The following is a 24,168-nucleotide window of genomic DNA, read 5'->3' as shown; positions in this document are numbered from 1 at the left end:
AGAGTGATAAGGTCTCCCCTGCACCTCTTGTTCTCCAGGCTGAACAATTCCAGGTCCCTCAGACACTCCTCATCAAATGTGTGCCCCAGATCCTTCAACATCTTCATTGCCCTTCTTTGGAATGTCTTTCTTGTAGTGAGTGAGATTTAAGGCCCAAGAGAACTTTTTGCTTTTCTGTATTTTTTACAAATGTATTTTGTGACCTTTTCTTACTTGTCAGATGCTAGCTGAACACCAGGCAGCAAACAAATATATCAGTCTAAGGAAGTGCCTGCAGCTTTGCTTTCAGTTACGTGAGAGGTGGATTCTTTTGAAACTTAGCTACTAAAATGATCTCTGAGTCTTGAGATAGCATTACCTTGGCAAAGGTAGTAACAGTTCTTTTCAAATGTTTGGTTTTCTGCTTTTTTTCTGTTTCGTGCTAACAAAGCAGCTTCTGCAGAGGTAGTTACTTTAGCTCATAGAATAGAAATAATGAGCCTCCAATCGCAGAGTGTACTTTGCAGTAAGTTTTGAAAGAATAATTCAGTACTGTTGACTTTGCTAAGAATCTTCTGCACCAGATATCAGGATTCAGTCTTAGCAAGTCTTCTGCCATTCTTCCACACTGACATACCCAATCCTTATCTTCACAGCAAAATGCACCAGCAGTTCTGTTTCACTCAAAAGGAAAATCTGATTGTGTAAATCAGTTTGATGAGAAGTACGGTGTTATTTCATTACGTAATAAAGCTAACAGAGTGTTGCCCATACAAATATTTCAGTACATATTTTGGACTAACATGATTTGATGGAGTACTGTGGCACTTGAACAAATGCAGGAGACTTACCAGAAAGATGTTACAAAGCATACAATTTTGACACTTTAGTTAACATGTTTGTAGAAGAGAGGAACAAGCCTTCAGTGTCTGTTTTATGGTTTACTGAAGTTAAACCATAGATTATGTGTGTTTGTGTGTGCTCATATATATGTGTATTTTGTGTGTATAATATGTATCCAGTCATTGAAAAACAGGAAGATTTTATATGTCTGCAATATCTACTGGTGTAGTAAAAATACTGGCAAACATACTTTTCAGAAGGAAAAATTTTAAACTTGTATTTTTTATTTTTTTATGTATCATGGTATATATTTCTTCCTTCCTTCCCATACTTTAGATTTGGATGGTTGTTTTCCTATTTCCTTTTTTTAATACAATTTTCATGGGGTAAATTTTGCTTCATTTTACTGGGAGTATCACTTCCTGTGCACCATAAGCACTAATGGAGTGTGAGACAGCAGCTAACAGGGAGCACAGTTGAGTACTACAATTGCTGTAACGGGTCAGGTTTCTAACAGCCATGGAAATCCTCTTCAATCATATTTGCAGATCTAATATTCAAGCATAAAAAAAAATTTAGAGTAGTATTTGCACAGACAAACGTAGAGGTTATTCCTATATATAATTTCAGCATACAAATCATTCAGAGGTGTTTAGATAAAAAAATAGCTTGTCCAGCTGCTTTAAAGCCCAGGATTGTGAAACATGTAAACACAGAGAATGTGAAAACATGGGGAAGTACACTGAATGTCTGGGTTTCAAAGAGTAGTTAAAAGCATTTTTTAAATGCCTTTGCATGTTAATCATATGTGAAGTTACGTTTTGAACTGACCACTCAAGTCTGACTTATCCTAAAGCTGTACTTTCATTTGAAACCAATATTATATTTCTTTTGGGAGCATTTTAGTGATTTCTGAGATTGTCACTGTCATTTCTGTTCTCATGAATTATATATATCACTCAATATTCAAAATAAAAAACAGCAATTCCAAAACCCATAGATAAAGTTTGCAGTTGAAATCCTAGAAGAAAGCAACAAGAGAAAGGAACAGACCTGGGAATGTGATACAGCTGAAGTTAGGTCTGGCCAGAAGCCAAAATTTTCTCTGTTTGTGTTCTTAGCACATAAAAGCCAAGCTGTTTGAAAAGCACACATCTCTGAGTAGAAATGGAAGATAAATCCATTTCCAGAGCAACTGCAAACACAAGAAACAAATGCAAAATTAAGAAGAGGAAGAACCCTTCTGAAATTGTTGTTACTGTTGTGTCTTACATTTTTTGTTTGAATCTCAGACACACTTGCTAAAAAATTTAAAAAACAACTGGCCAGTCAAAGTTGGTATTCCAATGTACTTTTGAATGTTGCCTCCTAATAACAAGACCAAGTTAAAAAGGCTTTCATTTGCTTTGCTTATGGTTTAATAATTTATTTGGTTTTTTTGGAAACCAATGATAAAAATGAGTTGCATTTCTGATCTGTAGAAGTCTAATTGTCAGGATATTTTTGTGTCTGATTATTTCATTTGTGTTGGTCTTTGTATTTCATTGTTTAAAGTGTAAAGTTTAGACCTAGCAAAATCTGCTGCAGCATGGGCCTCTGTTTTACAAAGTGAGCTTCAATTTTGACAGCTTTTCCTCTATGAAAGACTTTCTTATTAAGCTTGCTAAGGAATTTTGATCACGTATGTAATGAATTCCATTTCCTCTACTTTTACCTTTGTTTACATGAGTGCATTTTCCCCTTCTCTGCATTCTTATCCCTATTTTCTAATTCCCTTATCATTTTTCTCAGAGGCATGTATAATATTTAGTTGCTTCCAACAGCATTTTCATCTATGAGTCCATGATTTCACAGTGGAGAGAGAAAGAATCTCTCTCTTTAGGAGAAAAATTCAGGAAATTCATATTATTTCATCACTTGCTTGAAAGATTTATCTTAATAGTTATTAAATCAGCAGTTTATGAGAGCTTTTCTACACGGGAAGTGTTTAGTCTCTTATTTGTTTGCCTTTCCTTTTTGACATACTGTTGGACATAGAGCTCCTAAATGACAGGTAAAACTATTAAAAATCACCCTTGCTGTTGTAACAGCATTACTCTGTGATATCCCTAAAATAAAAGCTTTCATAGAGTCTCTTCATATTTAGAATGGATACTGAAATCTTACTGAAGGATTTAGTCAGCTTCAATTTTAAGTTTGTCATCCCAAAAAAAGGTTTAAATCTTTTGCATTTGTGAGGCTTGCATGTCATTACTAATGTTACAATGTAGGTGGAACAACTGGAGTGGAGGGAGGAGTGGAGAAACTGCTCCAACTCCAAAATTTCTCATGCAATATCAGCCTGACATGTATCATCATATGAGTTATGGGCAGAAGCCAGGCACAGAATCCTAGTCTCTCCCTGCTCCAGCTTAATGCCAGCTTGGGTAAATGCAAATATAGTGTGAACAAAATTAGTAGTAGTAGTATCATTTACCAAATGACTGCAAGAAAATGCTTGTTAGAGAAAAGACCATACATTAAATGTCACAATATTAGGTTTCTTAAAGTGACTTCACTTCCAGTTCTACTCAAAAAAACATGTTGTTATACATTTTGACCATACCCTAATCAATGCAGGGACACAGAGTAATGGTTGGAAGGTGATTCAGATGTGGATGTCCTCTCCTTCCTTGTGCCCTGTCAAGAATATTCTCCTTTTCAAGCAGAAATGTTTAATATTTGTCACAACCACTCTTGATAATCATTAGGGAAATCTTCAAATAACTTGTCATATTGACAAGTCATCTCATCTAATGCACATCTTCCAAAACCACAAAGGAATGTCTCAGCCAAAGCAGAGGTGAAAAAAGAACTTGTGAAATGGGACAGTGCAAGTCCCAAGGAGTTTTCTGTTACAGTAGGAAACTACATTGTGTGAGAGGTAATAAAATTTTATGATGTAAAGGTGACAGGTGCAAAGCTAATGCACAGCAGGGTGTCATTTTCCTAACTGTGTTCAACACGAGCATGGGCTCCTTCCTGAATTGGCATGTTTAGAATCACAGCTCAGTAGCAGCACAGGTCAGTAAAGAGCAAATAAAGAGGACAGAATACTTTGAAAATCTTATCTTTGAAAACAGAGGGAGTCTATTTGTTGTAATAGTAAAAATTACTATTTTTATGGTCTATTTTTGAGGCTTAAGTTAACAATTTTAAAAGTACTTGGAGAGATAAGTTCTTTTTTCAAGAGAACTTCAGCTTTTAGAGGTCAAAGTATCCTTCACTTAAATGACTTTTAACCTTCTTTATGCCTAGAGCATATATATAAATAGGAATTTGAGTTCCCAAGTCACTGAGAAATTTTTGAGGCTTGAAATTTTACTACTATCCTAGAAGAAAGTAATGAAAACTCTAATAAAGGCAGTAGATACAGAGCAATCAAAGAAGTGGTGAACACTGAAGATGGGTCACTGTGTCAGTGATAAGAATCACTTACAAAACTGGTTTAAGTATATTGTTAATACAGCCAAATATGAATTGATACATAGAGGACTAAAGAATATAAGTAAAATTTACAGGCTGGAGGTTTATATCCTAAGAAGTAAAGATTTAAGGAAACATTTGTGAATCATCTAAATACAAGTTCTAGCACACATATAAATATAAAGAGCTAATCTCTTCTAGAATTAGAAGATTAATTTTGTCCTCACCTTTGTATTCCCAGGACAAGAGCCATTAAATTTCTGAAGTGGTTAAAGGATGGACTGTGTACTAAAGTAGTACCAGAACTCAGGCTGTTTAGTTCCACAGATGTTCTTACAAGATGACTTGATTACCTTCCAGTAATACTGAGCCACATGGAGATCAAACTGAATAAGGTTTCTGTTTCAGCCGCAATGCCTATGTATTCAAGTTAGACTCATTCAGAGTGTAAGTAAAGCATAATTTTAACAGTGATAGTAATTAGTTATTAGGAAACTAAATCAAATGCTTTGATATTCACTTCAAAGTGAGATTGGATATTTATTTACAATTCAAACAGAAGCAACTTCAGGGAGGTTCTCGCACTATTTTAAATATTAAATCATAAAAAAAGGGAGTTATTTCTCTGGGTTGCAAATAATCTGTTAAGTATTATTTCAGAGAATTAAGTTAATTTTATGTTATTCTAATGGACAATACGTAGTAGAAGCATAAAATCAGAAGACTAGTACTAGCAGAAATTACACAACAGAGCTTCATGCTGGAAAAGATTTTGGATTTTTGAGACTGCTGTCAGTAATGTTGGTGGTTAAAGCAGAATCTGGGATCATTCATGAAATCTGAAAGTCTTTTGTGTGTCACTTCATGACACAGGGACCCTGTTTTGAGAAATAGAGATTGACTTTGTTACTCTGGCAATGAATAGAAGAGAAAATGAGAGACTGAAGCCATTTTAGGAAATGGCTTTCTTGGGAAGCCTGTCAGAAAGAAATGGACATCTGAACTTTTAACCTGAATAATTCAAATATTCTTCCATCACTTCCTATCAACATTAGTGTGCATTCAATCTGACAGACCCTTTTCATGAACTATGAGGAGAAACATGGCGTGGATTTACAAGGTAATAAAGGAGGATTTTAGATTTAGTGTTAGCAGTGACTTTGGGCATGTGTAAGAGTAGTGTAGGGACATTGGCCCAGTCTTCATCTCACATTCCCCAGTCAGACAGGACATGAGTGTGCACAGAAGTGATCTTTGAAATGCTAGACTGAGGCTGCCTTGTGCAGGATCAGCTGGCCATGGACTGGGGAGGGAGGTTGACTTTGTTAACTGTCTAGCCAGCTGATATGAAGAAACTGCTCAAGAGTCACGCAGTGATGACTGATGTCATGGTCCATTTCAATCATGAATATCTGATTTCAGGGGGTTTTTTAAGGTATATTTATAAATCTTCGTGTCTAATGAAGATTTCTTAGCATTTAATTGCCCTACATTTAAGAGTATAAAAACATAATTTCTATTCATTTCGTATTTCTGTTTCAAAGGACACTATCTAAGAATAGTTTTTTCACAGAAAAACTGACTTGGAAGAAGTATATGTAAAAGGTAATGCTGCTTGCATAATTGGAAATTCATAACAAATCATTAATTGTTTTAAATAAGGTCCTGACAGGAGTAACTTTCTCAGTTTTGGACATTTTTTCTAATCCTGCCTCTTGCAGCAGGGTATGAAGCTTCTCATGAATGAAGTGGCATCTTTATTGACTATGGAATTATAAAATTAGGATAATTACAGCTCTTTCCCCCTTGAAGTTAAGAAGGTGACAGTTATTATGCCTTGAGACCTATTTCCTGAATAAGAAGCTAAAAGTGTGAGTAAAAATGTTTCAATGGGGCCCATCTCCAAATATTTTTCCATTATCTATGGTCCTCCTTCCAAAACGTCAAGTTGTTTAACACTTCATTTTGCTTTGTTTTGAAGTCAAGAGTAAAGAAGTTTCTCCATAGACACTGCAAGGAAAGATGAACTGTGCTTTGTTGGCATGCCCAGTTGAGCCTAAATCCTTCTGTAACTTTACTCTTCATTCCTTGGGAGAAGCCCATCCAAACTGTAAGAGAAAGATGTTCCCGTGCACTTCCTTTCTCTCCCATTGGCTGGCCTTGCAAAAAAGGAAGCATTTCCCATGGTGATTTTGAATATCTAGAGCCACCAAGGGGGACACAGCTGGGCACAGAGCTTCCCTTTGACCCCAGGAGACTCTCTCCTTCCCTGGCTCTTTATTATACCCCTTCTGCTTCCTTTACCCTCAGGAAGCCAGATGTTTTTAAAGAAGAAGGGACACAGAGCTTCCAGAACACTGCGGAGACAGGCCTACCAGATTGGTGAGCACTGTTTTTAAACCACTTGGGACGTTGAGGCACGTGCATGCTCACAGGCAGGCTCGGCCAGGTGTCTGTCAGGGCAGAGCTTGGAGCACACATCCAACCAACATTTGCCGTACAGGAGCAGATGGTGTTTTATTCTGTCCATTAAGTAGCACTGCCTTTTCAGTCAAGTTCTTATGCACCAGTGCACTGTAGACTTACATGGCTCCACAACTTGATAAAATGAAAATGTTTACATTACTCATCAGTAGCGGCAAACATCTTTATCTGTCTAGGCTTTTCCCTTTTAAAAACTGAGCCAGTTAGGAAAAATCCTGCTTGAAGGTAGTAGTGGAGTCCAGGGAAGTCACTGCTGTGATTCTTCAGTCATAACAGGAGTTGGACTTCAGTGATCCTCGTGGGTCCCTTCCAACTCAGGATGTTCTGAGTCTGTGATACTGCATACTTGGTTTTCCACCACTATTCTGATCATCTCTAAAGCACTCAGGAAATCTCTAAACTATGCACTATGCATTTTTTCCAAAATACATATGCAATTATATACTACATCTTACCTAGGGAGATGGTTTAATAATAGATTAAATTTCAGAACTCGCCCTCTAACATAGACAGGCCCAAGGAGCAGGAGTGATGACAGAGGGAGAATAAACTGTCATTTTCTCCATTAACAAACAGAAACAATTAGTTTCTGTATTTTCATTCATGTAGGAAACAAAAATAGGTAGAAAAGGAATGAAAATCCTATTGAAGACTATACCTGAAAACTTCACATGTGAGGATCCTCACTGGGGTAAATGGGCCCATTTTTGTAAGAAAAAGTTGGAGGATTGGGTTATAGCTTAATGATTGCTTTGCATACTGGGAAACAAAACAAATTGCTGTTCTCGTGACTGAGTCAATCTGCCATATCCTTAGCTTTCAAAAAACTGGTTTTCGTTTAGCAATTAGTTATTCATGCTGAAGCCAGGTTGTTATAAATCTAGGTTTTTCTCATGTAATGAACTAAACCTTTAGCTAAACTACACAACCAAAAAATTTATGAGAATCTGCTGTATTTAAAACATTTTAAATTAATGTGAAGAACGTGATACTGCTTTATCTGAAATTACTTAAAAGATTAAATCTACCAGCAGGTGATGGACTTGGAATTCCTCATGCAAGTCAGTTCACACCTCATTGCTACTACATAAAACATTAAATGAGCCTTTAGCCTCTTCTAAGCAGTGTGAGGGAAAGCACCAAGAAAAACCAGCCCCTAGAAAAGTCTTCCTACCCAACGCATGAGCAATAAAAAATGCTTCTGCTTCCAAAGCAGGAAAAAAGGCAATGGACATTTTGTTATGTTAAAAACATCTTTGTGCTTGAAGGAATATGGTCCAGTATTGTAGAGACAAATAAAGTTCTAGATCCTTCCACTAACTAGCAGCTGTCAAAAAATTAAGTTGCTGGTCTCAAACAGGATAAGTTTCTCAGTTCCTTCTCTTCACTTATTTCTAACACTGTAGTTTACTCTTCATGGGGAATTTTAATTTTTTTAGTAAACAAAAATCAATGCCATATTTCATTTGGTATTTTCTAAAAAATAACTATTTGTTTTAGGACACAGCTGATGACAGAGAATTTTTAAAGGTCTTTCTATATTGTCTCTAACCTGTGGCTTCCAAATAATTTTTATTCTGGAGACAGACATTGTTCCAAGTAATTAAGTTATGATTCTGTAAAGGGTGGAGCTTCCTAGAGAAAGCCTTCATTTTGAGGCATTGCTTTTAGGGACTGCCTTTCTACCTGTCCTGGAGACAGGACTGCAAATCAAAAGCAGTTACACCAGTTTTCAGGGGGAATGAAATAATTTTAAATTCCTTTTAAATTTATTTAAAATTTACTCTTACAGTTGAAGCTAAAGTAAAATGAAAAGGTAAGAAATTCTGTGATTACAATGCCATTTCACTATGTGTCAGATTTGGTGATATTATTTGCTATATGTAAACAACTGGAACTAATTACATCCATCATATATTTTACTTTCAGTTGTGTCAGTATAAGCCAATTCTCATTTCATGAGTGCTCTCAATGAAATAATTGCAGAACCACAGTTGCCCTTCCGACTCACCAGTGCACTGAAAAAGTGATAACTTTTCAGTGAATCCTTATTGACCCACTTCCTTTGTAAGAAGGAAGATAAAATAAAAACCTTTACCTGTGTAATCCTGTCCAATTTCTTAGAAAAACGAATGGATTTCTGGTAAGTGTACTGATAAGGTTCATTATCTTCAGCCAGCAAAAATAGCCAGGGATAGTTTTATAATTAGTGGAAAGCAGCAGTTCTCAGGCTGCTTCTTACACTCAAAGGACACACACTATACTGGATTTAGAGTGAATTAAGTGCTCAAGAGTCAGTACAATGGCACAGCAACTGAAGACAGTTGTTATCAAAGCTTTGGTCTTGTTTTTTTAGCATTTATTCAAAAAATTACAATTCACACTGAAATGCTTGCAGCTGAATGTATACAAGCAGCAGACAAGGATGTGATCGAGGACCCTTCATGCAGGAATGTGCCCACAGTGCATAAGCACCTGGCTTCTATGCATGAGACTTTTTCCTGCACCACTCCCATGGCTAGCTGTTCTTTCTGACCTCTCTGATATTTTGTCGTTCTGGCATATATATGAGTGGGAGTCTTCTGAAGTAAGTCAGGGAAACAGTGGAAGAAAATCTATCATCTATTATCTATTATCATCATCCTTTTTTCTATTATCATGTAGAAAAAAACACTGAAGGCATTAGACACTAGCATTAGCTCTCATGGCTACTTCAGCAAAAAGTTGAAGACCTCTGATTGAAGGCCTCTAACCAAAATCCCTAAAAGTTCATAAATGTAACACGAAAAAAAAATCTGCAAAATAACATTTCTATTTGCAGCAGGAATTAAAGGAACAGCAAAAAGTACCAGAGACGGATTCTTTAATATTTCTGTCAACTAGACAAAACTTACATAGTTATGTTGAACAAGCCAAAAGCTGCTGTAATTATTCCAGCTTTCCTCACAAGCTGGCCTATTTTCCTAGGAAAAACATACTGCATCTGTTCAGAGTGATCCAGGGAAATACCACAGAAGGTAAGAGGAAGATACATTATGAGAACATGATGAAATACACTTGAGAATTTTGAAACAAATACAGTTTCAGAAGTGTGTCCATATGTTACTATATGCACCATCAAAATTGGATTTTCTTCTGCATTCAAAAACCATACTAGTCAAAACACAGAATTCCTATTACTGTCAAATATTCGTTCATTGAATTGCATTCAGTGAAATGTATTCGTTGATTTACATTCAATATTATATTCTACAGAAGGTGGATTTTAGTTGGCTAAAAATAATGGCATCTATGCACCATTCTGCATCCTGCAAATTACTGATATGCAAAATACTCCTCTTGGCCATGAGGTGAGAAGTGGGTGACAGACTCTGTCTTTATGCCTCGCTGTATTCATCTATTCATTTTGAAATCTGTCACCTCAGCTGAATGAGCAGTTACAAAATGAGAGTTAATCTTAAAGGATCAAATCCATATCCCATCTTTCCTCAAGAAGAAATGTCATTGAGCTTGATGAGATCTCTGAATACAACAAGTAGTCCGTTGTTATTTGACAAAAATATTAATTTGGCAAATTCTTTGAACTAGAAGTTTGACTGGGATCTTTGCATGCAAGGGGAATTTCCAGCAGGTCTTGGTACCTCAGTTAAACCTGTTCTTCTGGAACATCTCTTTAGCAGGTCAGAGACTTCCTAAGATGCAAAAGTAGTACAAACCACTATTGCCAGTTTGTGGGAACGTATCCAGAATGTGCTAAGCTCAGGGCACCTCTAGATGAAGTTTACAGTCAACTACTGTGGTTTAGAGAGCAGGTGGACCTCTTTGGTCTCTAGTGTGATTGTGTAGGATCACTGCTAAGCACTTCCATTTTCACTGTGTGTCCAGGAATCTGTAGCTCCTCAGAATTTGTGAAGAATCATGTCTTTCAGCATATAACTGAAATACTTGAGGTACTTTCAAATGAAGTAAAACAGCAGGCAAGAAAGGTTGGCCAGCTCTGCTTTTGAACTCACAATAGACACTTGTGCATGCATCTGGTGCATTATGGTGCATGTGTATCTTTCTGTATCTGTGTCCAGTATCTCTGTAAAGCACAGAGGTTCAAGGTGCTGACTGTGATGGTGCATGCACACATTTTGCAAGTACAGGTTACTGGAAGACCTGGGTTTATAAAAGCCCAGGGTGCTGCATAGAGAAATACAACAACCAGAATGTCTCTGTTAGTCACCCTATAGCAGCAGCTATAGGGCAGTGAGGACAGGAAGTGACTGTCATGTAATTAGGTTACATTGAATGAACGTGACTCCTGTCCAAAGAACGTGGTGGAAATGGTCCTGGAAATTAGTAGTGAACTATGGGTTTTGTACTGTGACAATGGCTTGATAAGTCAGTCCTAACTAAAGATTCTAGTCCCGTTTTAACTGGGTTCTCTCATTTTACTGCAGAGTGGTAGGTGATTTTTTAAACATTTGCTGTTATTTGTTTTCTATATTAAATTATTAAACTGAGCTGTTTAATTGCATGTATCAAACTGCTGCTGTTAAGGGTTGTATCACAGAAAAAGCTGACAGATTGATAATTAATGACAGTGAAGCACAACAATAGGATCAACAAAAGTGAATTAACATGTGTTGATTTCTATGTGAAAGAGAAAATTACACTGTAATTTAGGGTACTTCAAACTGGCACTTAAAACACAGAATTCTTTGGTCTTCACTATAATGTAGCTATTTCTTTTGAGAGTGGAAAGGAGAAAATTTACATGCCTGATGTCTGTTTTAATGAGGCTTGCATCATTTTCTTGTTCAAGCTCTTAAGCTTTCTTGTATATCTTTTCAGTTCAAAGACAGCTCACTTGACAGCTCAAGTGTTGAATAAGTTTTCCACAAACTAACTTTGATAACCAGAATTTTTCATGAATCCAGAAGGTGTTCCTGCTGTACTGCCATCCTGCAAGTCCTCTCTTCAAATCAATGAAAGCAAGTGTCAGCTGCAATGTCACACATCTGCTTACTGGATGCTTGCTGCTGCCATTGTACAATAGCTACCCTCCAAACAATTTCCAGATTGTACTGCTCATTCTGTTCCACAAAACTGAACAAGAAGGATCAGGAAACTGGGATAGTAGAGTAGATACTCTGTTTATCAGACTGACAAAATTAGCAGAGAATGTAAAGATGTAGTTAAAAATACATGCACTCTTTACGCAAATTACCATGCAGCTTCAAAACTGTGTGTACAATACACATAATATTTATGCAGACACAGTCTGCTCCAGGTGTTGTGAGAAAGTTTGGATTTGTTCCTTATTTATGTATATTAATAGTTTCATATGTATGCAGTCCCTAAATAACAAATTTTCTTCAAGGGATTAACAAAAGATGATTAGATATGATCTGAAACATATCTGAGTATAACTTTTTTAATAAGTTGCAACATGTTAGAAATGCACATTCCGTTTTTTGTGCACAATGTCACTCTGACTTGGAAAATCACCAAATGAAACAGAGTCATTTTGCCATCTGGAAATTAGACTTCCCATCAAAATCTACTTTACATTGATTAAGGTATTCACCATTATATTTGAGCACCTGTTACAGTTCTGTCCATGAAGGAAAAAAGATCCAAGAATAGCACTTTGACAAGATATTTTAACGGATTTATTGTAGTAAATTAGACCATTAATCTAGCTAATCCGGTATCTTGCCCTGCTTCAGAGTACAGCTTCTGATCTGTACCTGCTCAGACAGTGAGTGTTATTTCTCAGCTTCATGGCAATTTGTCACCTGCCTTTTAAAACAATCTTGTCATGCTATACTCAGATGCCAAAGTCATCTTGTCTGTTCTTTCCAAATCTAATAGTTTTCATTATTTATTCCCTTTCCTTTTATTTCCTTTTTCAATCTAAAGGAGCAGCTGCTCACTGTTACACAACAAATAAAACAAGAAGTAGTACCTTGTTATCTGATTATATCAACTCAGTGTTATTAGGCAATTTGAGTAATAACTCTCTGCATTAAATCCACTAAAGGCAAGGGAAATGTTCACTACAGTGTTGATTGAAGATTGCAACAGGGGACTCCTGTAAGGAGTGTGTGGTGCTGATTGCAGAGTCATGGAACTACTAGCCTTAAGTACAACATAAAGTTGAGCAGACCTGAGTGACAAAAAGAAGTATGCCAAAAATGTCCAAAAAGGAGACATTTTCTGCAACAGCAAGGGTGGGCATTTTGTCTCCTTTTTTCAAAATAAAAACCAAATTAACATAATTATTCAGTTTATTGCGACAAAATTTCTATCACATCTTTCTTTTTGAAAGAATTAAATTCATTCTGTAACTGTGTTAAAGATGATGTGCAGTGCTATTGCCTGGATAAGTTTTAGTGGTAGAATTTTTAATGCCTTGTACTATTCAGATGGTAAAGAAAAGAATTTTTAAATGGTGAAGAAAAGTATATTATACAGATCATTCTACTGGAAATTCTAAAAATGCACCAAGTCCAGTAATATATAGCTTTTTACATGACAAAAAAAAAAAAAAAAAGCCTGAATGATGAACTTGTCCAGTGGTATTCTGTCCTCATAAGGAATGACGTGAATTGAGTCCTCACCTGGTTTGAGTTTAGGCTTATTTGGAGGTGGAAGGGGGTTTATTGATTTTTTTTTCTTTGTTAAGTGATTTTATATATATACAAATACATATATATATATTCCATATGTAAGTAGCTGCATTTCCATTCTATTTAACTTCAACAACAATTAAATATATACTTGTTTGCTTTTTACTGTTACTTCCATTATTCTCAAACCACAACCAAAAGCAAGCCCACTTCATTATCCAGAATTAGCATGTCCCCAGACAGGTAGACTTGCTACCTATGAATAACTTTTAAATAATTAAACAAGATAAAATGAAACAGCCTGGAGCAAGTTCAAGATAAGGTCCTCAGCTCCATCACAGACTAATGAGAAAAATGTGCTGAAAGCAGTCTTAGGCTGGTGATAGTGGCATATGTCTGACTGCCAAGCCTCAGGAATGCCAATATGAACCTAGGTAATGAATATGTATTCCGTGTTGCATTCCAAGCAGCCTCATTGGCAAGGATTAAGGAATACTTAGATCTTGAGAGACTTTTCCTATTACAAACTCTATAATAATCTTAAATAATATCTTGTTACATACAGATACCACTTAGAGGATCAATACAAAACAATTGGTTTTGAAGAAGTAGCCAACAGCAGACTTGCTCCTTTCTGCTTTCCATCAATGACTAGTGAAGACTTGTGCTGGGTTTTGGAGAAAATGATCCCGAGATTTCAGAGGGGTCAGCTGATAAAATGTCTCAGTTTCCTAAAGAACAAAGAAGATGGTTTTGCTTGAGCCCATTTATTTTCTTCATAGAAAACAGTTTAGGCATTCTTTGTAGGCTATCAAGAGTATCCAAGATACCCAGTACCCTAAACAACAGTCATGATGGGGTGCCACAATACTGCAGCCACTATTTCCTTTTAAAAAGGGATAGTGTATAATTCTATGCTATTGATTGCAGTCTACAGCAATCTGCCCTTCTTTCTGCTGTATCTTGTTGCCTACCTCTTACAAAGCAATCTGACCCTAGAGAGGGGTGTAACCCAACATAGGTAATAACGTTGTGCAGGATGACTACACTGTGATGCCAAAGACCCTGGTGCTTCAGTCACTGGACATTGTGGAGAAAGAGTCTGGAGTCTTTCTGCCTGTAAGGCATAACCAGGGTAGAGGACACCGGAGGGCTCTCTGGTGAGATGAGGCATGTGCAAGGTTGCATGCACTGAGCTATTTACTCAGTGAGGGAGTGCGCTCATTCTTGCATCCCATAAATTGTAGTGCACACAGCAGCACATCATGCTAAGTGCTGCGTGTATTTCACTGAACCATAGGCAAAGAAAGGATGCTCAGAGGAAAGGATTTTTTTGTTTCTGAGACATTTGGAAACACAGAGTTTCTGCTAGTCTCTGAAAGGTCAACTAGAACTTGCATAATATTCCTAATTTTTGTGTTTTCAGCTCAAACTCCAAAATTACTGCTGTAGTTCTAGTTTTGCATGAAATACAGCCCAAGCTCTCAAAGGATAGTCCTCATGGCATTTTGTAGTTGTAGTGTGGTATTTACCTGAGGTGCTGTATTCCAGGTGAAGGCCTTCATACAGTCACTAGCCTTATTGCCCATTCTTTCAACGGCATTCTAAGTAGGAACAGCCTCCCATGAACAACTTTCAGGATCACTGAACTGAAAAGATACTGTTGAAGAAGCAGTACATGTAGTCATAGCAACTGGTCAGCTTCTGGTCAGTTCACAAATGTTAAATGCAAAGTAGGAATTTAATATAATGGAAATTGGTTTTGATTCCTTTGGACCTGTGTGAGTTGTATTACTGAGTTTCTCCACTGTGTGCCTTGAAGCTGTGTATTAGCATCAGTACTGCTCTTAAATATCTAATGCTTGCTTCAAAGTTTCCAGTTTAGATCTAAAATGGAAAGAAAAGAGTTAGGACACCAACTTCCTTCACAGTTATGCTCTTTCTATGGAAGAATATCATAGCTCTCATTGCACTGTTTCTCATGAAGGTAAATAGACCTTTTAACAGCATGGACTGTGTTTTTGCAAGCTGAAGTGAATATGTACAGGTGGCTTTGCTGCAGAGCCTTCTAACAGAGAAGAGAAACAAAGGATTTAATCCCACTCTTCACTGATCAAAGTTTGAAGTGGAGCCTCATCCCCATTTTTGCACACATCAGATAAGCTAGACAGGTAGTACTGCAACCTGCTTGGTGGTCAGTAATTTTCATGTGCCAGGTGCCTTTATAAATCCCTGTCAGTTCATCTAAGTCACAATCTGTATTACTACCTATTGTGCCAGTTGCATACTCTCAGACACTTGTAATGGCATTCTTCAGTCCCAGTCTAAAGTATCCCACTGTCCCTGTTGCAAACTTTAGACAGAAGGGTGCCAACCAGTGTGGTGTTCACTTAATGAGGTTGCAGTTCATGACTAGAATTGAACAGTGTGGAATCTTAAGAAGGAAAAGAGCTTGTATTACTCTCTTAAAAGTGTGTATATGCATCTGTATGTGTGCACACAGACTTATATTACAACTCATAATAATTCCATGCCACTAATGTGCTTGCCTGTTCTTTCCTGTAGCCCAGATGATTTACTGAATGCACTGAATGAGGGTATCAGCCGTGCTGATGTGATCATTACATCAGGAGGTGTATCTATGGGGGAAAAGGTATGCAAAATTTAAGTTTGACTTCCTACAATATATGTAAGAATTTCAAACCAGAGTCTGTCACCCAAGCTACTACCTTTGTATTAATGTTTATTAAAAATGGACCTGACTTTTATTGGAATGCTTACATGTGGATTACTTAAGAAAATAATCTTCAAAACTCATTCCATTCATTCTTGTTTCTGTACTGTAGTTGACACAGTACAACAGAGAAGCTTTTAATTCTTGATGTGAGGGATTTACAAATGCGTTTTTATTTAAGGGATGATTTATGTAGATGAGAAAGGTGCTGGGTTAATAGCACACGAAGACAATAGACTTTATTTTTAGAGCAGGTAAAATGTAGATAGAATTAAGGTACTTTGAAAGTACTTCAAAAAGCAACCTAAGTATATAAATAGAATTTTTTTACTCAGCACATCTGTTTCCTGAATGTGCCAAAGCTCTATCTGTTACAAAAATAGTTTTATCACATTTTGCACCTGATAGTCCTACAGACAATACATATGAGACCCAGTGAGCTGATATATTTGCCTTTTGAATCATTAACAGAATTGTTGATTGAATTCCTGTTGATTATCCCTGTGCCAAAACCATCAAAGAAAATAGGGATACAGAGATGCTGGTGGGGCATAGATGAACCTGCAGGACATTTATTAATCATGACTTATGCGAAGGAAAACTCAAATTACTTTTTGATCCCAGGCTGAATCTGTGAGTTTGGCAGGTAAAATAAACATCTTTTATAACTAACAGATACTAAAGACGGTCATTAGGAGGTGGGAAACATGAGTGCTGGTTTTGTTTACTTTTCTGAGTAGAAATCATATCATTTGATACATAATGAAAATGGATAATTAATTAAACCAGGGCAAATAACTTTCAATTACTCGCATTGTCTCCAGTATGCCTGGAAAAATAATCAAGGAAAAGTACTGGTCTTTAAATTGGGAATGTGGCAACATAGTGCAGACACAAAAACACTAAGAAGTGGCTGAACTGCGGAATGGTCTTACAGACATTCAGACTTTTGGCTCATTTCTCCCCAGTCTGAATTTGAGGCAACGGCCTAAAGTCAATAGGCTCTACATTCCACTGATAGTCTGTCCTCTGATACTGAGCTTTTTACAGCTTTAAAGAAATAGCTGTGAACATCCAAACAGTAAACAGAAAGTAAAAGAGGGGTTAATGCAATTAATAATTGAGAGTTAACACTTGGCTGAAATTAGTTGCTGCTTTCCAAGTACTTGAACACACACATCCACAAAAAAAAAAAAAAAAAGGGCTAACTGCCAGGGAGTTTCAGATTTACTCCTTTCAAAGTCTGTCTTCATAGATGACTGCTATGGCCCACATGTTTAGCCTCACTGAACACAACAGATAGGGTACTACATCTTTAGGCACAGCAATTGTCAATAAAGATTAAACAAGTAATTCCATTTGTTTTAATAACTGGATCAATTGTGTTTATGCAAAATCATTTAGCTTGAACTCATTCACAAGCCACCCACAGTTTTTTCTTTCTAAGGAATGTTAAACCCAACCACTGTGAATTAGACCATTAGACCCAAGAAATTACAATAATTACAGTATCCTGAAAAAATATGATTTCTACAGTACAGTATTGATTTCAAAAGTAGTCGGAGATGTCTAAATCTACAACTAGATACCTTCCATGGCAAAATCTAAATGACTTGATCATTTAAACTCTTAGCTTTGAATTGTAAAGGGTTTTTTCCATCTTTGACATAGAGAATGTTTTAGTAGTAGGTATTTGTCGGGTGCTCTAAGATTCTGATGCTTCAGATGAATTTTAAGGAAATATATGTCCTCCTGGAGTCAGGTTTGGCACCTAAATGACTCTGTTCTTTACTTCTTTTCCAAAATACTTTCTTTCAAATACTGAAAATTCCCTACTGGGCTGTGGCATTTTCAGGATATGCAAATTTTCATCTTTACTTGATATTAATTAATTGCTTTGAATGCTTAGATGATATAAAGCCACTTTGGTGTTACTTAATTTTTTTTTTTTTATTAAACAGGACTATCTTAAACAGGTGCTGGATATTGATCTTCACGCACAGATTCACTTTGGCAGAGTTTTTATGAAACCTGGGTAAGAAATCTTTCTGCTTAGGCAGCCTCGATGGAGGCTACATTGGCCCAAATATCCCAGTGAAGTGCTTCAGTAGATTTCACTTTTCCAAATGTACTATAAACCACAGGATAGATATATGTGGGAAAAGTAGCAAAATCAGTGTTCTTCAGATTAGTCATCATCTTTATGGGTGAAATTAACTGGAACAGAGAGATATTTTTTTTTATCAGTAAGAGATATTTCTCTGATAACTGTTGCAAATCAGGTTTGGGGACTGGTGGGAAACCAGCATGGTATAAACATTGCCACAGCCTTCAGTGCAATCACAGAGCTCATATTGACATTACCATGAAATAACCAGGAAATATGAGGACATTAAATGGACAGTTTGCTTAAAGAGTATCTCGTCTCACTTCAAAATTTGCATAAATTATATTCCTACAAGCAGTTCCTTGAGAGAGGTGGAATGACAGCTAATTTATAAAGCTTTGTCTAATTGACATATTGAGCTTAGTAATTTTAAAGTAAGCAGAGTCCTTTATGTGTTTAGTTTGCCTCAGAAAACTGTTTCAGCATTGCTTTTCTATGCTGTGGCACTGCTCACCAGTGAGTCTGAAAGCGTGCTCTGCAGAGAGAATGAAAATCACACATGGTGAAAACAGAGAGTTCCCATTTCTCCACAGTGCAAAAGCAGAAAGATGTCTGCACCTCTGCCTCGCTCCCTATGGAGGGCAGTTGTTTGCAAGCTGGGTCAGAATGGTCCAGCTACACAAGATCAAGCACAGCTTTGCAGAATGATTCCCTCTAGCCCAGAACTGTTGTCATGGAGCAGAGCTGCAAGTGGGTGTTTGCTGTGAAAACAGACAAATACTTTCACTGTCTCTGCGTACAGTCTGGTAAAGAACTGCGTGTGGGCTTGGTGCCCGTGCTGCTCCTACCACCACCTCCTTTCCACAAAAGGAATGAGTGAGACTAAAAGCTTGTTTCTTTCTGTGGTGGATGTAGCCCAGGCATAGAAATTGCTCACTGCTTCTGTCATACTGCTACAACTGATGTAGGGAAATCCCAGAAGCAGAATCTGCACTCCAGTCTCTGCTGCTGACAAAAATGGATAACTCGATTTAGAGAATTCAGAGTATTAAATTCTGGTTCTGGCTTACTTGTAAGCGAACATAATTTTTTCTCCTGGTGACTCCTCTGTAGACCTGCAGCAATGAACTTTTAATAACTAGCTGGCAAAACTTCAAGAAATGGGTTTTTTCCCTTAAATGTTCCTTTCCAATTTATGCCACAAGAAAGGTATTTCTTATTGCTACCAAAACATTTGCTCATTAGTTCTTACTGAGAATGTAAGCACTCTCTTTTTCATTAGCTGTAGTGCAACAAAAAATATTGTATCTTGGGTTTTATTAACTGCATATTAAAAGATGAAGATTGTGATTACTATATTGGGAAAAAAATCCCTTGAGTAAGTTCCAAGAGTGAAGTCAAAATTTGTTGTATGCGTGCAGGGTGGTGTATGAGTGCAGGGTGGTGCTTAGGATTTGCTATCCCTCCACTTGGTCTGAAAGTTGCTGAGCTCATGTAAGGTTATCTTGTCTAGCTGCATTGACAGAAGGAAGTACTGAAAGTTTCTACTTTGAAGTGTCATACAATAATTCAGAGTTTCCTGTAAATGTGAATTAGCAATTCAATTTTTTGTCCATTGGTTTGTGCACTGGTTATAACAGTTGGAGATCTGGCAGATAGTTCCCATCATGTTAGAGGCATTTTAAAACAGGGATATCAAACACTAACTTCCTCTGGTAAACTAGGATATTGATGAGTCTTAACAGATACAAAACTAGGTGATAATGATCAAACTGCAGCAAATCTTCAAAGTTGTAAACTGTCATCTGCTGACCAGGTGGAAGTGGTCAGCTCAAGATAAAGCCAAGGAAACCAGCCTAATTATTGGTCCCGTGGTATAATTGCTAATGTTTGAAAGGATTACGCTAACATAAAATTATTTTTTCATGGATAAGTCCCTTCCTTTTGCCAGCCACATTCTTGAACTGTCACATTGCTGTCCTATTTGTGTAACAGTAATAGCCCTCACAGCAAGTCACCAAAATCACTGAGCAGCTCTGAAAGGCAGAGAGAGCTCTTCATTGATAGACCTGGGTGTCACCTGGCTGCAGCTGTGCCCATGGTATCTGAATTTGTTCATCTGCAGACTAGCCGCTCAGAAATACTGCTTTCTTACACTACTATTGTAGAGACTGGAGTAAGAGAATTAGAGTCACCAATGTTATGAAAAATTGGACACCCTTATATGAAAAGCAAACATGGCTCTGTAATTGCGTAATTCCAGTATTACTTCATTGTTAATTGGCTTCTAGCATGAAGACAAGATTTAGATTTTTGATTTTAGATATTTCCTCTCCAAATTTGTGTACTTAAAACTTCAGAGTTGAATATCAAGAAAAATTATTCTGTCACCATAAAGAGAGGATTATACCTCTAGTATGGAATAACCAGCAGGTTCTAATGAACTGCTGAGAGAGAGAGGTCCTGGTTTGTTTTATTTTCTTTTGCTAATGTTTTAAGTAATACGGTAATGCTCAGACATATTCTAATGCAGATATTAAATAACTTTCTTTTTCCATAGCCTGCCAACAACTTTTGCAACTCTGGATATTGATGGCGTAAGAAAAATAATCTTTGCGCTTCCAGGTAAGATGTTTTGTGGATTACTTTTGTTGCTGTGCATAGATGACAGACATGAAACAGAACAGTGACACTTCACAGCACCTATGCTTGGTGTTGGCCCCTAAGGAAGGTACCTTTAAGATTTTCTCAGAAATTTCCAGAAGATATGGACTTACAGGGATGTGCTAAGGAGTTCTTTTTTGTCCTTGCCCTCAGAATTTTCTGGTACAGGTCTTAGGATTTCTTCCATCCAACAATTTCCGTATATTTTTCACAGGGGTGTTTTTTCCTCCTGCTCCCTGCACCTTCACCATAAATATCTTGTGGGTGTAAGTCAGTGCATCCACTCTGACATACTGAAAATGGAGACAAAAATGAGGGAGTGCCAAGGAACATGTCACGGAATTTTTTTTTTATCATGCTCATGCTGTGGAACCAAAAGAGGGCAGCATAGCTGCACTGCTGCTGGCTGTGTGCCCTTGCAAAGAACTTGTTCAGAATAAAGATTTCCTTATGGATTTCTGTCCTTCTAAATGAGGAGGGATTTATTTTATTCTTATTGCTCTTTCCATGAATTTTCACTACACAAGGAATCCTTGATTGCTTGATAAGCCTGTGGTTTTCAGATGTATCTCTAGTGGTTCTACCCCCTCTTGCTCTAGTTGCTGCAGTACATTTTCTTACATGGGAGAGATCAGTGGAGCATCCATCTGATCATAGTATTTATTTTAAAACTGTTGTCTAGGGAAGTCCAGATATGTAAGACAATGGTGTTTGACAGGTGGTCATGCACCTCTTTTGTGAGTCAACAGAAAACATATAAATCAGTAGAATTCTCCTCAGAATTTGTCCTAAAGCATTTTGCTACTCTGTTAGGGAACTGAAAGTTATTCTTCCCTTGGTATCCGGGAACCATTAGTCATGAATAAAGAGCCCTGTGAGGATAGAGCCGATAACTCTGCACAATGAACTCTGCTCCAGCCCCAGACAAATGTAGGCATAGGACAAAGGACAGCAGAGGAACAGAGGCAAATGGTGGGGCCTGAGGAATATGGGGCAGTTCTGGTTGGAGCAGGACCTCAGCACACATCATCCAGAGAGTAGCTTTCAATAAGTGGACTTGCCACATGTCCCTTGCCACACGCCACTGCAGTCTGTACTGTATGCAGTACATTGCATGGAAAGCTCTGTAGAGTCCTTTAAAATGAAATTGCTATAAAACATAAGTTCATTTTCAGCATTTCAGAGTGAACCAAGAGGGCATCACCACCAACTGTTCTTTGTCCTACAGGCAATCCTGTGTCAGCTGTTGTCACCTGCAATCTCTTTGTTGTTCCTGCGCTGAGGAAAATGCAGGGTATCCTGGATCCTCGGCCCACCATCATCAAAGCCAGGGTAAGAAGCTTGTCCTCTATATAAAAATTCTCTCAAGATGTTGAAGTACAGCTCTTTGGGCTCTGAAAGACTTGTGTTTGTGGAATCTGAGCCCTAGAGTAGTTCTGGCAGTGGAAGGACGTTCACACAAAGAGAGGCACATTCCCAGTCTCTGTTAATGGTAATACTCAGTCCTGTCATTTTTTAGAGTTAGATTGCCATCTAATGGAGTGAGATATATGGATGCAGAGGCAGCCATTGGCCAATCAGGCAGCAAGGACAATCTCCTGTTTAAAAAAGACATTTGTTTTAGGCTATGGTAAAAAATGCAGAGTAATCTGCGAATATCTAGAGCTGGATAGTTCTGTATTAGCAATAGAAAATACAAACTTTAAAGCCTTTTTGTTGAGTTATTTATATAAGAAACCCACATGGCCCCTACCTTGGCAATATAAATTCCTCAAACTCTTCTCACTTTTCTAATAAATCATGCATAGTGTAACTCAATTTAATATAGATTTAAGGCATGTTATTATAATGTCTTCTTCTTCTTCTTCTGTTTTTGATTCAAATAAAGTACCAAGGCATACATCAACTTTTGTAGTTTTCTGAGTGTTCTTGGCTATGCACTTTTCTCTTACAGCTTATCCTGTGTCTCTCTTTTGCCCTTCCTCAAGCATCCAGATTTTATCTCACAGCTAAAATATTCTAAAAGAGAGAGCAATTTGCAGTGACCTTCGCTTTTGCACATATTTTCCATTGTGAGCCATCGCCCGTATGTCTTTTCATTTCAAAGATTGGCCATTTTCTTTTTCTCAGAGCTAGCAGGATTTTGAATGCAAATACCATTTTTATCTTTCTGCAATGTAATCCAAAGAGACCAGGCTTTTTTTCTAGAGAAATACTATCTGTAAATTCTCAGTAAAGGAACAGTCTTGGAATATTCCACTTAATGCACATAGACTCCTTCAGATACTTTGATATTGTAATATCACAGTTGTATTTCCTTAAATACTGCAGTCTCTGCCTTCTACAGCTTTTAATCTTGCACTAGACACCATCTGACCTCAAAATGCAAGTTTTTGAAAAGACTGTTTTTAAGGAAAAACAACTGAGCAGATTATTCCATTATCTTAGACAGTGCAATGTGAATTCATGATGTGTTCATCCTTTCTTTTTTAATCCTACAGTTGTCATGTGATGTAAAATTGGACCCCCGCCCAGAATATCATCGGTGCATTCTGACTTGGCATCACCAAGAACCACTACCTTGGGCACAGAGTACAGGTCAGTGCCAGTCACACAGACTGACAGACACTCACACACAGCTGTGCCTTCCTAAAGATGTGTTTGGGAACAACCAAGAGTGTGCACATGTTTTTTTCATAGAACCTACTTTATGCAGCCTGATTTACTCACACATTTGTGCACATGCATACTCATACATTAGTACAAATGTCACTGCTGATATGGCCTGTCAATTTAACCATTAAAATATCCTTTATTTGAATAACCTGCCTTATACACATACACACTACATGTGTATGCTTGAATATGTGCATATATTCCTTCTTTTAAACATCCACTAAGCTTACTTGCAGTCAGGCACACTTGATTCCTTTTGCTGTTGTGCATGTACTAAACAAACACAAGTTGGGGTAGAGATAGGAGCAATACAAATAAAAGAAGTGTGATTTTAGCTGAACTGGAAAAGTAGGAAAGATAGCAGAGGCTCTAGATGTTCTCTTAAAGCCGACTAAGGATTTATTAGTCATGTTTGCCACCTAGGAATACTTCTGAATATTCAGCTGCAGTTAAGGTAAATACTAGATTCGAATACTGGTTCAGCTACGTACCACTAGAAAGCTGACTGTGACACTTTTGCAAGAGATTTAGGTCCTTAAACAACTGTCTTTTTGCTACATCCAAATTGTTCAACAAAAAGCACTATATGTGAGGCT

General features: G+C 37.3%; 1 protein-coding gene across 20 annotated transcripts in view; it reads left to right on the top strand.

The window, feature by feature from the left end:
- The window catches only part of GPHN (gephyrin), a 271,041-nt gene that overhangs the window by 244,938 nt on the left and 1,935 nt on the right, over positions 1-24,168 (top strand). For 12 of the 20 annotated variants that reach the window (XM_038137440.1, XM_038137441.1, XM_038137442.1 and 9 more), the window contains 5 exons: positions 15,957-16,044; positions 18,087-18,160; positions 20,793-20,857; positions 22,125-22,228; positions 23,398-23,494. In XM_038137440.1, the coding sequence (XP_037993368.1) occupies positions 15,957-16,044; positions 18,087-18,160; positions 20,793-20,857; positions 22,125-22,228; positions 23,398-23,494 (428 nt within the window). Of the gene's footprint in view, positions 1-6,597; positions 6,670-15,956; positions 16,045-18,086; positions 18,161-20,792; positions 20,858-22,124; positions 22,229-23,397; positions 23,495-24,168 lie in introns of all 20 variants that reach the window. The other 8 variants (XM_038137426.1, XM_038137424.1, XM_038137423.1 and 5 more) reach the window with 1 other exon arrangement.

This window comes from Motacilla alba, chromosome 5, assembly GCF_015832195.1.
Source record: "Motacilla alba alba isolate MOTALB_02 chromosome 5, Motacilla_alba_V1.0_pri, whole genome shotgun sequence".
In the NCBI taxonomy this organism is placed as follows: domain Eukaryota; kingdom Metazoa; phylum Chordata; class Aves; order Passeriformes; family Motacillidae; genus Motacilla; species Motacilla alba.
The sequence above is the reverse complement of the archived record's forward strand: the minus strand, read 5'-3'. Positions and strand labels throughout refer to the sequence as shown.